Source organism: Phaseolus vulgaris, chromosome 9 (genome assembly GCF_051622355.1).
Source record: "Phaseolus vulgaris cultivar YP4 chromosome 9, ASM5162235v1, whole genome shotgun sequence".
Taxonomy (NCBI): domain Eukaryota; kingdom Viridiplantae; phylum Streptophyta; class Magnoliopsida; order Fabales; family Fabaceae; genus Phaseolus; species Phaseolus vulgaris.
The window spans coordinates 4,389,664-4,408,422 of NC_143506.1; the positions used below are offsets into that span (position 1 = coordinate 4,389,664).

At 28.0% G+C, this 18,759-nt stretch overlaps 2 protein-coding genes across 2 annotated transcripts; both read left to right on the forward strand.

Annotated features, from left to right (window-relative positions):
* Window positions 1–266: 266 nt before the first annotated feature.
* LOC137821323 (S-type anion channel SLAH4) lies at window positions 267–3,153 on the forward strand. Its single transcript, XM_068625865.2, has 2 exons — window positions 267–1,237; window positions 2,446–3,153. The coding sequence occupies exons 1-2, from the start codon at window positions 278–280 to the stop codon at window positions 2,692–2,694; spliced, it is 1,209 nt and encodes a 402-aa protein (XP_068481966.2). The 5' UTR covers window positions 267–277; the 3' UTR covers window positions 2,695–3,153.
* Window positions 3,154–13,516: 10,363 nt separating this feature from the next.
* AP3 (K-box region and MADS-box transcription factor family protein) lies at window positions 13,517–17,394 on the forward strand. The gene is made up of 7 exons (XM_068627813.2): window positions 13,517–13,887; window positions 14,001–14,067; window positions 14,161–14,222; window positions 14,330–14,429; window positions 16,407–16,448; window positions 16,538–16,582; window positions 17,007–17,394. The coding sequence occupies exons 1-7, from the start codon at window positions 13,700–13,702 to the stop codon at window positions 17,181–17,183; spliced, it is 681 nt and encodes a 226-aa protein (XP_068483914.1). The 5' UTR covers window positions 13,517–13,699; the 3' UTR covers window positions 17,184–17,394.
* The last annotated feature ends 1,365 nt before the right edge of the window (window positions 17,395–18,759 follow it).

The window sequence follows — 18,759 nt, forward strand, 5'->3', positions numbered from 1 at the left end:
GTGGTCATAAACATCACATAAGTAACCAGTTACAGACACACACGGATAACCAGTTTTGCGCTTGCTACGAGTCATATATTATAATATAGAGTCAATGTCACGTCCTCACCAAATGTTCTGCAGTGTCAATTAATATCACGCAAGCGGTGTCAAGTATGTGTTAGTGAGAGAAGAGGGTGTTAATAAAATATTTTTCAATTTATTTTTATACGGCCACTTGCACATTCCTACCGTTTATGCTCGAGTCTAAACTTCCCCTACAAAACCCTTGCATTGCATGAGGAATGCCCTCATCACAACAACAATTGTTCTTCTACGAGAGGGTTGGAGAATGGGCATGGCAACGCAAGATTCGCGATCCGAGATTGAACTTGTGGTGGACACGACCACGACCACGACCACGGCCACCTCAAACGCTTATAGCCACACCGACAGTTTCAGCAACCACCAACATTCAACCTCTTTCACAACGCTCCTAATCTCTGTTCTAACCAAATTCCATGCAGGCTACTTCAGAATAAGCCTCTCCCTGGGAAGCCAAGCTTTACTGTGGAGGATAATAATCACATCAACACACGACACAACCACTCTACCGCGCGTGCTTTCCACGCTTCCTTCCGCGGCTGTCTGTGCACTCTGGTCTCTCTCTCTTTTCACTCTAGTCTTACTCTCCCTTCTCTACCTCCTAAGGTGTTTTTTTTTCTTTGAGATGGTGAAGGCCGAGTTCTTGCACCCTGTAGGGGTTAACTACCTCTTTGCGCCCTGGATTTCGTGGCTTCTATTGCTTCAATCAGCGCCGTTCGTGGCGCCGAAAACAACCCTCTACTTAGTTCTGTGGTGGGTGTTTGCGGTGCCGATGGTGGTGCTTGACGTGAAGATCTACGGGCAGTGGTTGACGAAGGGGAAGAGGGTTTTATCCTCTGCGGCGGGGAACCCCACGAGCCAGATGTCGGTGATAGGGAACTTGGTGGGGGCACATGCTGCTGCGCACATGGGGTGGAAAGAGTGTGCGGTGTGGTTGTTTTCGGTGGGGATGGTGCATTACGCGGTGCTGTTTGTTACGCTTTATCAGCGATTATCGGGTAGAGATGGGGTTCCCGTTTTGTTAAGGCCAGTTTTGTTCTTGTTCTTTGCAGCGCCCAGCGTCGCAAGCTTGGCTTGGGAATCCATTGTTGGAACCTTTGATACTGCTTCCAAGATGCTCTTCTTTCTCTCCCTCTTCCTCTTCGCCTCACTGGTAAGATTAACTTCTCTCCGAGCTTGCCTTTAAAAAAGATTGTCACCTAAAATTTGGTAATAAACATTCGTAGTAATACATTTACCATATAAATTTTAGATAAATGATAATTTGACAACATTACATAGTATATACAACTTTTAACTTTTGATATGATAAATTTATATATAAATATATAATAAAAAGTAAATTTATAATTAAATGATATAAAAAATATTATAATAATAATTTTGAAAATTATAATGTAGTTATATAAAAAATATAAGTTGTTATATTATTCTTATATTCAAATATATTTGAATTTTTTTAAACCGTTATTAGCATAAAAGTAACTATCCCATTTCATAATGATTGGATGACTGTATAATAAAAGAATTTTACGCTTAATTTGATTGATTTTATTCTATAGTTTTTTAAAACAATAAAAATATATTAAATAAAAATATTTAGAGTGTTCTAACTCTTTTCCAAAATCAGCTCCTAAACAAAGGAAATATTATAATTCAGAGACGATCGAGCAAAGAATTCAGCACAAATTACACTATTCTAGAAAATCTTATAAATGTAATTTTTGTGTCTTGGTGTGTATCATCTTATACTACTTTGTTAAATTGTTTAAAACTATAAATAAAATAAAATGTGTCTTTTTATTTTAGTGCTTCTCTCTTTTCTTACCTTTTATACATTTGAAAGAAACAAAACATATGTGTTACGAACTGTTCATATAAACTCGATAAAATAAAAATTCCAAAGCTATAATTTATTTAATAAACATCTCGAACATCTTTACACCCATTTTTTAATTTAATAGCACAGGATTATAAAATTACAAAAGCCTGGAAATTTATTTAGCAATAGATCATGAAGTTGGTATATTTATTACAGTGTGTGTTTGATTTCAGCTGTTTTAAAATGTATGCCAATTCAGCATTCCCTTATTTCTAAATTTTTGTCTTGGAAAGCTGGTTTGAACAGAGGAGAACAAAGACATTATGTAAAATTTAAACTCTAGTTGTTTTCATCTATGCAATAGTCTTTCCCTTCACTAAAATGAAAAACATATACAGGGCTATACTATTATAATTGTTTAGAATTAAACAAATTTTCGCAGTACTATTATAATTGGTCATATTCAACATCTATAGTGAATTTGAATTTTCAACAGCGATGATTTGATTGGATGAAACATATTTACTGGTGTTGAGCAGATTTGCAGGCCAGCCCTTTTCAGGAGATCAATGAAAAGGTTCAACGTTACATGGTGGGCTTACTCCTTTCCCATCACAGCACTTGCTCTCGTTTCAATGAATTATGCAGAACAAGTGAAAGGAACTTTTTCTCACATTCTGATGCTCCTTCTGCTCGCTCTTTCAGTTCTTGTCTCCTTTGCTCTTACGTTTTTTACTCTCCTCAACTCTAATATGCTTCTACTATTAAGAGATGTTACTATCCGATAGCAAGTCTGATACTACATGAATAAATGTCTAACTCAACATTATAAAATCGGTTTATAAGGTGAAAGTTTATCTTACATATAAATTATAAAATATCTTAAACTCTTATCGATGTGTGATCTTCAATATTACACTTTCAACCTTCAAAAGGAGATGTTTCCGGCTTCTACTTCGGAGGATGTTGTTTGGGTACAATTTGGGTCAGTGTAGTGAGCGAAATTTGGAAACTTAGGGAACTCTGTCATCTTCAATAGGGGAGTGGCAGATGCGGTAGAAGTGTTTGCTTTAGCGCAAGTAAAGGTTCAGTCTTGGATTTACGCAAAGTCTAGTTGTGATCTATTTCCTTACTCAAATTGGATTTTATATCCTTTGGACTGTATGAGGATGATCCGTTAATATTTGTTTGCATTCTAGTAGACGGTTCTAGCTAGGAGAATGACAATATTATTTATGTATAAGGGTTGGACTACCCTAAAAGTGATTCTCATTTATTGATTTTTTATTATCGATAAAAAAAAATAGTTTCAACCTTATTTCTTAACTAATCCATCTATTACCAACATAAATTATGACGCAATCTGAAGACATGGAAGATGCCTAACATATAAGAGATTCACGCAATCTTCAACAAAAGAAATGAATGTGTACGAGGGATTCACCAAATCTTAACTAACCAATTTATAAGTATTTGTTGTATATCATTCAACTCTCTCATTTTCATTTGATCTGTAATACTTGGATTCTTAATTCTTAATTCAACCATAAACAAAAACAAGTTGGATTAACAATACTTATAATTTCCTAAATATGATCGATGTAGAACAATTTATGTATATCATCCTTCTCATCTTTATTTATTTTCATTACTTTACACGTTTCTCTTTTTTTAATATCTGAATTGTATAAATTGTTATAAAAGTAAGTTTTTTACATGAATGAAAATTCTCAATATATAATTATATAAGAGAAAGTAAAAGTAAAAAATAAAATTATTTTTCATAAGTTAAGATTATAACTTATGCATAAATTACAAGTAAAACTTTAGAGAAATTAATAAAAAAAATTATTTTTTTTATCAGCAATAAACAAAATTAGTAAAATTTTATGTAATGAATAATTTTTATTTTATTTTTTTATATGTTTGTTTCAAAAATACTTATATCCTCCAAAGGTGTTTGTTTTTGCAATCGGAAAAGAGTGAGTTTACTGTTAATAAAGAATTAAAAAGAAAACACACATTATGATGGAATAATTGCAAAATAAAAACAATACCGTTTGTAAAAATTTACATAAAATTTAGAAGATTGATAGGAAAAGATAGATATATAATGATTACGAGTAAAATCATAATTGATTATATACTTAATATTTTATTAATAATTAGTTTTTTCAGATAATTAATTGAAATGAAAAATATTTAACTAATAAATAAAATTGATTAATCTAAATTAAAATAATTTATAAAGTAATTTATTTTAATATATTATTATTTTAGAATGTACTTTTTAATTTTTAATTTTTATTTTTATTTTAATTTAAATTTCATTTAAAATATTTTTTTAAAAAAAATAATTTTAGAATATATTAATACAAAAATAGTTTATTATATGAATCAAATCAATTACAATACTTTTTCTATTTTCATTCCAAAACTCAAACAACTACTATATTTTGTACTCCCTTTCCTTTCTTTAGATTTCTACTTCTCTTCCATAAAATCCTAAATAAATTTTCCAAATATATTCTACAATCAACATTTCCATGACTATCTCATATAAATAAATACAGAGTTGGAGAGGCAATAGTTTAATCTGTCATGTATGTGAAAAATATAACTGAATTCTTTGATACCCGAAAATTTGAACTCTGCTACCTGCTCGACCAACTACACAACCAACGCAACTTACTGCTACCTCTTACTTCGGAAGTTATAAATATAGACTGTTAATATCTGCTTCATGTTATGTCAAAAATAGCCACACCTCTACCAGTTTCAGTTTTACCTATATGGAAATAAGAGAAAACATTAATTTACACTCAACTCTATTCAAAATATCACATTTTTATCATCAATTTTTTTTAATAATTTTTTTTTTTAAGCATCACTATGAAACTTGACATGTTAGTTAAGATGATAAGTAACAACAATCATCTCTCATCACATGAAAAAAATATTATTAAAAAAAATACAAAAATATGGGAGAACTAAACCAAAATTCATATATTAACAAAAACGATACATGGATAGACTATACATATTCATAAAGAATTATAAGAATATACTAAATGAAAGCTTATTATACCAATGAAATTATTCTCTATGAATAAATCATAAATTAGTCAACTTATCAGCACGCGCATCCTCTCCACGGAAAAATTGAGTAAGTATTTCATTGAAACATTCATGGAAGATTAATCCTACCAGTAAACACAGACAAAACAGTGCAGAATCACAAACATTATTAAACCTCATCTTTTGAGCTTCCTTCATAACATGTATAACTATATAAAACTCAGCAACTATAACCGTCTGAATTTCAAAAAACGCAGAAAAAACACCAATAAACTCCCTTGTACTTACACGAAAAATACTTCCACAAGTAGCAAGATCAAGATACCCCTAACTGAGATAATTTTTACTTTATAAATAATTTTGTGAGAATTAATTAAATTTAAACTTGTTAATTAATATGATATTAAAAATAATTTTAATAAGATTTGCTATGTTACTTTATTCGATTATTTACTAATATTTAGTCTGAAAAATAACCATAAAAGTGATGTGTTGAAAATAATCTTTATCTTATAATTTTTGTGTAAAAAAAATAGGTTTAAACTCAATCTTTAATAAATACTCTAGTATTTTGGTTTTTCTTCTTCTTTTCATTTTTCTTAGAAGAATATGTACATTGCTTATCCCTTTGTCTAAACGCAAATTAAAACGGATACGGTGATTAAAAGAAGGATGCGGAAACGTAGAGAATTAGGAAGCAAAATTTGGATATATACATGAAACTCAGTACTGCTATATATCGTATAATATACGTTTACATGTACTCCAACCTTCGCTCTCCGTGATACGGTTCACGATTTTCAGTTTCTTTGAACTAAAGATTATACCCTGTCAATCATAACAACTTAATATTCTGTATTAGTAATACTTTGTTGACTACGATAAAATAATAAATAGGAGTTTATTATATATACAGTTTTGATTTATACATATAAATACATAATTATTTGTAATTGGTGTAGATTCTTCAATATACAGTTTTTTTTTAAGATTCTCTAATTATATATTTATAAATAAATTTTCATTTTAATTAATTTTATAAAATGGTTCCGTAAATGACTTTTAATCCATCTATATATTATAAAATATCATTATTTTTTATCAATGTAGATCTGTAAGTTAACATATTTTTCAAATAATAAATAAGGATTTCTTATGATAAGAGTGGTTTTTTTCTTAATTTTTAAAAAAATATCAAAGGTAATATTTTATAAAAAATACGAGACACGCAAGTCCAAGAGGAAGGGAATTCGCACAAGTAATAGTGTTAGCTAAATATAAAGACAACAAGTTCATGAATTTTCCCGTTGTCCAAGTTCTGATATTTTGTTGCAATAAATTAATTATGTCGTGTTTACCTAATTGCTTAATTCGAATTTAGATGACAATGTCTTTTCATTCATTTGAGGATCAAGCAACTCTTATATTGGAGTTGTGAGTGGTATTTGAAATTATAGGAACCGCGTGTCCTTCGATAGGGGTGGTAGATGTGCTTGAAGTATTCATCTTGATACAGGTAAAAGTTTGGTCGTTGATTTATGCAAAGTCTCGTTGTGCTTCTTTCTGATACTCTAATTAGGTTTTGAACCTAATGGATTGTATGAGGATGGTTGTTTAATGTTTTATTGTGGTTAGTTTGGTTGTTCCTTAGTTAACCAGGTAGATGTTTCGTAGGAGGTAAGGTGTTTTGCTCTTTATGTATAAGGGTTGAACTATCTTTGGAGTGATTTTTTTTTTTTTTTTATATTGTCCATAAAAAAAAACAAAGATTGGTCTTTAATTATAATCAAGCTATTATGGAAACAGTTATAACCATTGAAAACCATTCATTTAAAATAATATATCTGTTCTAGTCACATACATGACCATTTTTATTAAACAACAAAAAGTAAAGAAATGCAATTTGTTCAAATAAAATTAATCTACTTTTGTGATCTTGAAATTAGTTTTTGATAACAATGCATATAAAGTGGAAAAAATATTAGGTTGTTTAGATTAATGTATATAAAGTAGATTTGTAGAAAATGTTTATTAAAGTTTGAGTGTGATGTGATTGTTGCAATTAAGTTTTAATTTTTTGGAAATGTCAAAATTATTTTATCTTTAAAAATAATTAAAAAATAAAATATGAGATATTTTGTGTAGATTTTGGTGAATAATAAAGAATATGTATTTTAAAAAATTATTTAATTTTTCATTTTATGCCATGCAAAATTAATAATGAAATTTAGGTATTCATAACATATTTCATTGATAACATATTTAAATATATCTTTTTCTTGTGTCTGAATACAAATAAGATCTTATAAATTTTAATGAAACTATTTTCAATAAAGTTATAGCAACTAAACTTAGTTAATAATGTTATAAGTTATCCATGCAAGTTTTGAGTAATGTTTACAATATTTTTAAAGTAACTATTTTATGAAAGTAAATTGAAACCATCAACATCAAAACACACATAGTGTAACATGAATAAAGCAAGGCTAATATGGTTCAATAATGAAATTTTATTTGTGCATATCTTCTTTTCTTTCTTGATAGCAAGGAAACCATATTTTGACCCCATCTTTATTATATATGTTTTGATAAAGTAAATATGTTTATTATTGAAATTTATGTATCTTTATACTTGTTCATCCAGTCTTCTATGGTTATTCTTATTTCTTTCTTACTTTTGTGTCTTGAAATATGAGACATTGTCTTTATAAGGATAATTTTAATTGGATAAGAGTCAATTTAGAATGAATCTTATGATTATATATTTACTAGATGAATATAGTTAAGATAAATTAAGGTAAGAATAAAGTTTTATAAAGATAATTTTGACATTTACTAGTGAATGAAGACTTAAGTAGGACTAGTTAATGGGTATGAAAGATTGATATATCATAAATCTCTATGTCTTTTGTTAAAACTAAATGTTCTAGTTAGAATTCACCATTCTTTAAAAAACAAAATGATTTTTTTATAAAATTCATCTTAAACACATGCTTACAAAACTAGAGAATATATTTATAAAGTATTATCAAAACTGAAAATTTTAGTTAATGATTTAAACAATTGAATAAAACCAATGTTTAATATAAACATTGGAGTTTTTTTTTTTTGTCTAAAGTCGTCCTAAGAGAATATATGGAAATTGAAAAGTTTTTCATAAAATATAAATCACTACAAGAAAACAATGATTTAGCTTCCATATGTATCAGTGAGCTAAGTGTAGACGTGATTTTCGTGGGTCAAACCCACGCAAAGCCGACGCACATTTTTTTTTGCAATCCGACGCATAATGGACGCATGTATAAATTTAAATAAAAAAAATATTTCAGTTGCGTGGACTACGACCGACGCAAATAATAGGAAGCGTGGGTTATAGCCCACGCATAGTTAGAGTTTATTGATTTTATATTTATTTAATGTATAACATGGTAATAAATATTATAATTTTTACTTGTTTATTGTATTTATTTTAATTTTAATAATTTTGGTATATATTAGTTAAATTAAATTGATTACATGTTTATTTTTAAATTATTTTAAAAAATTATCTTAAACAATTTAAAAAGAATTGAAAAATGTTAAAAAATAATAATTGAGTAAAAGAAAAAATGTAATTAAATTTATAAATGTTATATAAAATACTTAAATTTTTTAAAAATTAATTAATTCAATTTATAATATTGTAATAAGTATTTAGATATAAATTAGTTAAATTAAATTTATTAAATTGATTAAGTGTTTAATTTAAAATTATTTAAAGAAATTATCTTATAAAGTTTATAAAGAATTGAAAGATGTAGAAAAATAATAATTGGGTAAAAAAAATACATATTTAAATTTTAAAAATATTATGTATTTATTTTTTGTTGTATAAATTAAATATATGTTTTGTTTTATAAATGAAATTAAGTTTTTGTTGTATAAATTAAAATAACTTTTTGTTTTGTTGTATAAATGAAATGAATTATTTTTGTTGTATAAATTGAATTTAATTGTTTTGTATAAATTAAAGATTTTCTTTTATAAATTATATATATTTCTTTTATACATTAAATTTATTTATTTGTTATATAAATTTAAAATAAAATAAATTAAAGTTTTTGAAAGTTTTAATATAATTTTTATTAAATTATATTTAAGCTACATATTTATCAAAATTTTCACGTGCCTCACATTAATAATAATAATAAGTATAATAAAAATCATAATATGATAAAAGAAGTTATCTATTATGGTGGTTAAAACTTGTTTGGTCACCGAAAAGAACTTGGATTCGAGTCTTGTCCACTACAGTTTGTGTCTAACATATTATGGTTGAACTACTATTTACTCATCAAAATTACTTAAAATATAAAACAATACAAAAATTTATAAACAACAAAATTTTTAAAAATTATTTTATCTTTAATATATCTGCAACAATATATAAAGGAATTCCATTTATCTTTTATTAGGTAAATTGTGTATCCACATTTTTTACTTTTATTATTATTATTATATATATTATTAATAATAAAAAATTAATAAATATGAATTTTTAAGGGTGATCTCTAATACAAAATTACACTTTGTCCTTATCATATTAAGAAACGCCTACCATATTGACAAAGTCATAGATCCTAACAAAATTAAAAACACACAATAAAGGTATCATGAGACGAATCTCATATAAGTCAAAGGTCCAAACCCGTTAGAGTTTGAAAACGAAACAAAACGGAATTTTGAATAAATCTAAGACTATGTATATTATTATATGTGTATTTGTATATTTTAAATATCAAATATTACTAAGAAAAAATAAGATAAAAACATTTTCTCTTATCAATATGAGTTTCAACATACAATTTTAATAATTAAATTACAGTAAAAAAATATTAAACAAATTTAAATTTATAACACAATAAATATAATTAATTATATTAAAGAAATTACATCAATATTAATTTATAACTCAAAATTAATATTTTCGTTTTTATGTATATCAACATTTGTTTTATGTTATATATTAATTCAATAAAATTACATACAACATAATTTTAAAAATACGGAGGTAGTATACTATAAATCAAATAAAAAGATTAAGAACTAAAAAAAGAGATAATAAACATATTACTTGAATTCAACTCTAGATATTAAAAAAATTAAATAAATGAGAATTTGAAAGAATGATTACAAATTTAGATATTTAAAATTATATGGAACTAAATTTTAACTATAAATTTAGAATCAAGATTCTTTATTATAATTTCCACCAGAAGGCAATTCAGTTCACGTGCCTGCTTCACTAATAATTGCTACTATTTGCTTCAAGGAAATAGTCCAACCGCTTGGATCCAAATGCTGCTTCACGGAATTCATATAAATGTTGATGCAACACTTTGGATAAATTGATTTCAAGTTTCATTGAAATTCTATTTTCTATTTTTCCAAACCCCTGTTTTAATTTTATTATGAAATTAATGAAGTTTGGGTAACAATAAGTTAACGAGATTTGAAAACACAAGAATAATATGATTTTTAAAGAAGGTGATTAATTGTTTAGAAATGTTTGATATGATTTAATTAAAGATTTAATCTTGAATTATTTTTAAGTTACATTCTGCTTTCTTTTTCTATTTTTCTTTTTCTATTTTGATTGATGTCTTGATCCATTGGTTTGTATGAGATTGATTAAGTGTGTAATTTTGTTGGATAATTATAAAGTTGGTGTTGTGAGGATTATAAGAATTGGATCACTCTGAAATGATCAATATTTAATTTATTATTTTTTGCTGTTAAATTTTTTTTATTATGAAATATTTTTATTTTTAATTTCTGTGTTTGATGTACAAAATGGATATTCACAATTTTGACCTCAGGAATGATACACAGTTGTTTCAAATAATTTGATTCACGCTTGCTGCCTTCATTTCAAACGGATTGTATTTCACAATGTTATCACCAAAACATAACGAAGCTCGAGAATTGTACTCACCAACCGATCAAGAAAACGTGATTCAAATACCAATTCGATGAAAGTTCAAGAAATGTTACGCGAACTTCTGGAAATGTTACTATAATGTTGAAATCAAACTCTGATTACCATGATTTACAAATGATTAGGAAGAATGACCCTTTCTTTACTGAACAATTGAGAAAAGTAATATTATGGAGAAAAAAAGATTAGAAAATGAAAAAATTAATCTCAATCAAAGAATGATCACACTTTCACTCCTCACTACAAAACTAATAATCGCATAGCTTGTTGGAATGTAAGTGTCACCATATATTCAAAAACTCATTGGTGGAATCTAAACATGAATACGAAGGCTCACAATGACAGAAATTGACAAAATAAATAATATATAAGTAAGATAATTCGTTTATATTATTTTTCAATGAAATTCTAACTTGTAAAATATTTAATGTATTAATTCAAAAGTTTGATGTCAATGTTATCATTAGTAATTGCAATATACTAAGTGCACACAACAGTAAGTGTTAGAGAAATACTTATTTGATATGATAGAGTATGGTAAAAAATTAACAATGTTAATAAAAATGAAAAGGGATTTTTAAATAGAGTTACTCAAAAGTAAGATCGTTTGTCCTATTTCCTCGAAACCTACAGTTAAATTGACTTGTCGCAATCCCACTTGAAAAAATGGTATCAAGTCATGAGTTGTTCTGACATGATTGTTCTATTCTTCTTATAATACAATTCATATTTATGTCTTAAAGCATAATTTTACTCGAATTGAACTACTATCATGAAATTAAGATAGAAAGCCCTAAAAATTAAGCGTCCAAATAAGTATATAGTTTAAAGTAATGCCAAATAGTTTATCCAATCATTTGCATAAAGTTCATAATTTCTTGACTAAATCAACAATAACAGTTATTGCCATTCACAGTTTGTGACCCCATTTTTTTATGTTAATGGCGCAAAACAAATAAAAAAAGAGTTTAAGAGGAAGCGATTAGAAGTTCAAAATTTGGTGTTGAGGTATTGGAAATGACAACACCAGAAGGCCTGGATGAACAACGTTAACTTTTTTCCAATTTAGTGGGGCGTGACAAGGTAAAGCTTTTGGATGTTTGAACTTTAAATTGGTCCTTCTTCACTTTCATTTAACACCTAAACCTAGCTACGAGTAACACAACAGGTGTACATATAACTATATATATCAACGTGTAGAGCAATCTGTAATCTCAAGGATATAACGTTGCGTTCAATGCCGGAGGAAACAGCTATCACGGAACTCCCTTGTTTTAGGAATCACAGTTTTTAATGGCGTCAACTCACAGAGTTTGTTTGCTTCAGATAGGACCCATTCAAACGGAAACTCCCATTAACTCGTTTTAATTAATGCTTTTTTCAATATCCACTTGATTAACTTGAGTTTTGTGATGCGACATTCTTAAAAATATCACGCTGGCTGGGTTCTTTTACTGATATGGGCTATTTTTTTTTTTTTTACTAAAATGATATCTGTTTAAAAAAAATTACAAAAATAACAAATGGTGTCAACTTGACACGACTTCATATGAAGAAGTTGTGTCAAATTGGCACGACTTTGATACATCAATATGAAGTTGTGTCAATTTTGCACGACTTTATTCAAGTCATATTTTTTTTAATTTTTTTAAATAAATATGCATTATAATTAGAATTATAAGTTATGTAATATTTAAAATTAAATTGATAAATAATTTTTTTATGAAGGAATAAATACATAGGTAAAGAAAATTAGGAAATTAATAATCAAACTTGGAATTGAATTTTATTATTAAACTGCGAACAATTGCTTCTATTATGACATTCAATTCTATAATGTGAACATCTTTTTAGTTTAGTTGGAATTGAATCATCCACAAAAATAATTCTCTATTTATTTTTCAAATACAATAACACTTCTCAAATAAATATATTACGTTACCGTCAATCATGATCCATACATGATTATCTAATTTTTTTATTACTTAAAACTAACACTCTTAAAAAATTATGTATCAAATTAATTTTAAATATTACATAACTCACTACTTGATATAAAAAAAAATGACGTGGACAAAGTCGTGTCAAGTTGACACGACTGACCCATTTTTGTAATTTTTTTCAAACGGACCCATTTTAATAAAAAAAAGAAAAAAAAAAAACCACACAGTGGTAGAAAAACCTTAGGATAGGAGTGTTTGAAATGGAAATGTTTTAATTACATTAATTACTGTCATTGTGGTGAAGCATGTTAGAAATTATGAATAAGTAAGATAAAAGGTTCGTTATAGTTGTAAAGCAGAAGTGTTGAAATATTAAAAAAAGATTAATTATTTGTTAAAACGGGGTAAGATGAGGATTAGTGATGAAAGATAAGACGTGAGAGTTGCCCTAAGCATGGTGAGTGGGGGAAGGGAGAAGGGAAAAAGGTTTACGGTTCCGTGACGGAGAGAGACGGAAAGTAAGGGTCCCCAGTGGGCACATGGGAGCGGCGTTGACGATGAAACGAGAAAGAGCATAAGACGTTTATGACAAAGCCTGCAATAGCTTTCGTTAATTTGGCAAAGAGCCCTCCCATTTGAGGCAATGCAGCTCCCCCCACCTTCCCTTTCTATTTCTCTTTCCCTCATTAACTCATTATCCTATTCCTGTTCCTATGTCACTCAGAATTCGCAGAAGCAGATAGAAAGAAACAGAAGCATAAGCATAAGCATAAGGAAGCAGCAGCAGCAGCAGCTATGGCTCGTGGAAAGATCCAGATCAAGAGGATAGAGAACACCACCAACCGCCAAGTCACTTACTCCAAACGACGCAATGGCCTTTTCAAGAAGGCCAACGAGCTCACCGTTCTCTGCGATGCCAAGGTTTCTATTATTATGTTCTCCAGCACTGGCAAACTCCACGAGTACATTAGCCCCTCCACCTCGTACGTTCGCATTCTCTTCTCTTCTCTTCAATTCCATCCACAGCTCTATTCCCAAACAAACCCTACCTACCTACCTATCTATCTATCTTCTCTCATGTCCTTTTCTTTTTCAGAACAAAACACTTCTTCGATCAATACCAGATGACTCTCGGAGTTGATCTCTGGAACTCTCACTACGAGGTTCTCTTCTCTCTCCTCTCTCCCCTTTTTTCTCTTTTCCTCAGATTTACTTCTTCTGCCTTCCACCTTATTTTATTTCTTCTTCTTCGCCAGAATATGCAAGAGAACTTGAAGAAACTCAAGGAGGTGAATAAGAATCTTCGCAAGGAGATTAGGTATATATTTCACTCAATGTTTTCCTTCTGGATCGGCACATGTTTTATATATGTATATATATATATATACACATATATGTTTACTGGTGTTCTTGCTCGTGGCTTAGGCAGAGGATGGGAGATTGTCTGATCGATCTGAACATGGAAGATCTCAAGCTCCTCGAGGAAGAAATGGACAAGGCCGCCAAGGTTGTTCGTGAGCGTAAGGTGAAATTTTATATGCCCCAATTACCTATATACATTAGTTTTTGCTTTTCTCTCACAACACTTAATTAATGTATGCATGAATCTTAATTGAAAACTTGGCAGTGTAGGGTAGCTGCCTATATATAGATAGGTAGATACATATCATGGAGGTACAGATTTGAGAGTGCTAGCTATTTTAGCATCACTTTTGGCCGGGATATGTAGTTCCTTCTTCAAATATCATATTAAATCTTAACTTTTATCATGTTTTTGGTGTACCCTTATTAAAATCAAGATTAAAAAAAGCTATACCTAGTTGTTTTTTAAGTCTGATCATACCAATCTTAATGCTTTGGATTTCATCAAAATTCTTAAATCAATGGATGACGCAAATAATTTGGTAGTTCAACTTTTTTTAACTAAGGTTAGGATTTCGTATTGAACTTGAACACCGAGTTGTCCGAAAGTACCGTTTTCCTTTTCGATCAATAAGATGATTAATTAGTTCCCTGTGAAATAGAACTCTAAAATACCTCTTGGTTAAAAAAAATAATAACTAGGTCACTAGGTATTATGGGATTATTTTTTATTAAGGAAATATAACTTTATAAGGTTTAACCTTTAACCTTGAAATGAATGGCGTTTTAAACTTTTCAGCAGAACTAGCTAGTTCATTCCCATCTTTGCTTTGTGATTAGCAATAACACTATCCTTGGTGGGAATGGAGCCCTCTGCTATTTGAAGACAAGAGTAGTTTTTTTTTTTTAAATCATTTTATTAATATATTTCATACTCTTTTTATAACTTGCTCATTAATTTTTGAAATCTACCTAACAATTTCAGTTGGTACATATTTTTTAATTTAATTTAAGAGTACATAGGAAGAAAGTTTGTTTATATGTGTGTGCAGTGATGCTTAATTAGTTGTCCACTATTGAATTTGTTAGAGATATAAAAAAATTTGGGGACCCCCCTTCGTTCTTTTGGATTCATTGCCTGTGACACAGTGTTTGGATCTGAGCAAAACCACATGAGTTGTACTGATTGGAAACTGTATATTTTCAATTAAAAATATAAAAAGTTACTATGCAAAATTTGCTTGTTTTCTGGGTAGAAGTTCTTTCTATGTGATGATGCGTGTCCTTTTTTCGGTTCACATATAAATTTGGAGCAGTTTAATATTTAATCTGAACATATATATATATATATATATATATATATATATATATATGCTACTGAACTTTAATCTGATTGTTTTGTCCACGTCAACGATTAATAATAGTCTTTTCATAAATAAGGGTATAGTATGAAACAATTTTGTGAAAAAGCCATGCTGTAACAAGGAAACACAAATATACCCACTTTTAATTATTTTTAAAAAATTAAGTACAGTCTTAAAAAAATCATTTTTTCCAAGAATTAGTTTTGTAATTTTTATTTCATTAATAAAGTTCCCTTAGATCACTTGTTGTTTTGTTTTTCATGCATGAAAATGTAACTCCTTTCAACAAATCTTCTCAGGCTATAAAACCTATTTTCAATTATTATCTATTTATCCATAGAAGGACACACAAGAAATTGTTTGATAGTTTTATATACCCACTTTTCCATAACTAGATTATCTTAAATCTAAAAACTTATATACATGCCACTTTAGATGGAATGGAACATGGTGATGGTTCAAGATCCCTAATAATTTCTTCATATATATATATCCTTTCCTGCTTTCTTGATCGCTTTCTTTCTAACATTCTCCGAAAGTTATTTGCACCAAACAAGTAATATTGTTGTTTACGAAAGTTCAACCGTTGAATGTGATTAAAATACAAACACTTAAACTAATATTAGTGCCAAATTTTATTACAAAACATGTGTACAAAGAAAATATTTTTGTTGTTTACAAGGAAACATAGTGGTTGTGGTCCTGTTTGAAGATTTCGAATTTACTATATATCTTACCATGCTAACGAGTTCCTTAATGGTGACAACTCTTGACAGTATAAGGTGATAACAAATCAGATTGACACCCAGAGGAAGAAGGTAAAGTCATGAACATATCTCGTTAATACTGTTTTCTTTGGTGGTTGCTTCACTTCATCTGATTATTGACATTACTGTATTTTTTCTAGTTTAATAACGAGAAAGAAGTGCACAACAGACTCTTGCGTGACTTGGTATGTATTTTAGCATACTTTTACTGTACATTTTAATATACGTAATGCTTCCTAACTTATATACAAACACACCAAGTAAAAACAACAATCCATAGTAGTCTTATATTTCAATATCCTTCTTTGCACAATGAGAAAAAGATATTTCTTTGTTGTTTTTCTCTTATTGATCTTGATCTTCTAATGTCCAGTATTTACTGCATGTATAAACTTTGGTTTGAGCTTGGAAGTTAGTTTGTTTTCTCTTTATCAGTAGGCATGCATTTGGTGACATCTTTATTCATAACTTTTGCTTCATTTGATCATATTCCTAGAAATAAAACATGTAGGGTGATATGTTTACTCAAGCAAAAAGCTGTTTGCATGAGGTTATGATATTGAATTAGAGAAATATTCTGAAAGGAATTGTTTGATTGTGTATATGAAGGATGCAAGAGCAGAAGATCCACGTTTTGCATTGATAGACAATGGAGGAGAGTACGAGTCAGTGATCGGATTCTCAAATTTAGGTCCACGCATGTTTGCATTGAGCCTACAGCCAAGTCATCCTAGTGGTCATAGCGGACCAACCTCTGATCTCACCACTTATCCCTTACTTTTCTAGTACGCATCAGAAATACCACTTTCACTACTCAGTTTTCAATAAGTAATATCACCTTTAAGTTCTAAGTTCTGTTTAGAGTATATGCACCCCTCAACTTTACTTATATATCCACAAAACAATCTCACGTAATCTTCTGCCTCCAACTCATGCATGTGTGAATTAAATTGCAATATTTCTACTACTATTTACCCTAATCATACCTCATCAACTATATTATCTCTGTGTTACTTACTACTGTTTACCTAATCACAGAAATGTGTCCATTTATTGAGAGAATGCTCAACATCATCATTGTCATCCACTTTTCCTCTTTATAACTCCTTTTAATGATAGAATATTATATTTAACAAATATAAATAAAAATAAACAAAATTTTGAAATAAAATAATAATATTCTTAGTTATCAAATGAAAGTATAAGAAAATGACAATGTCATTAACCTATCATCTCCCATTGAATATATATACACTTTGAATATATATACACGGCAAAGAAAATAATTAAATAGAAACTAATTTTAGAGAAAAAAAATAGTTAGTTGGTATAGTGACTAAATTATAGACCATTTTAAAAACTAAAAAAGTATTGGTTTCTAAATTATTTTCTAAATTGATAAATAGTTTCTATATAGTGGTATATATATCATTATAAGAAAATTATTAAATAAAAACTAATTTTAGAGAAAAATAATAATTAGTTACTTTTTCATTAAATTAGAGATCATTTTATAAACTAAAAAAACTATTGATATCTAAAGTAGTTTCTATTATTAATAAAAAATTATAAAATAGTTTATAATTTCATATCTAACCATTAGTTACTTACTACTTTATATACTAAATTGTTGATAAAAAAAACTTTATATACTAAGTTAATCTCTACTAGTCTTTTAGAGACTAATTTAAAATCTAAAATATTAGTCTCTAAAACTTAAGTATCTTTTAGATACAAATTTAGAAACTATTTTATAAATTTTTATTAATAATAGAAATCACTTTAGATATAAATATTTTGTTAGTCTCTAAATTAGTATTAATTTAGTTAATATAGTGACTAATTATTTGTTGTCTCTAAATTTAGTTATTATTTAATGATTTTTTTGTAGTGTATATAACAATTTCACTGATATCCGAGTGAGTTTACCATATTGGTCAAATCGCTCTCAACTATGAAAATATCTTGATTTAACTATTAACAATAATGAATAAAAATATTTATTATGATTTTATAAGTTACATGACACTCATGTCTCCTCTAATTTTAAACTATAAATTAAGTTTATTAAATTTTTAATAAAAGGACCATTGCTTTTTTTCTTTTTACTCTTTACAACACACTTATCTCTTTCATATTTCTAATAAAATGACAAATTCATCTTTCATATGTTTTTAATCTTATTTTATTTTAAAAATACATATTGATTTAATTAAAAGTCTGAAAATTAAAACTTAAATATGAAAATATATTTTTATAAATAAAACTTGAGTGATTTCATCATGGAAAAATTTCATCCATCTTTCTTGAGTTTTTTGAAATGATTTCATACTTTTTCAAGTTTTAAATAGTAATTTTTATC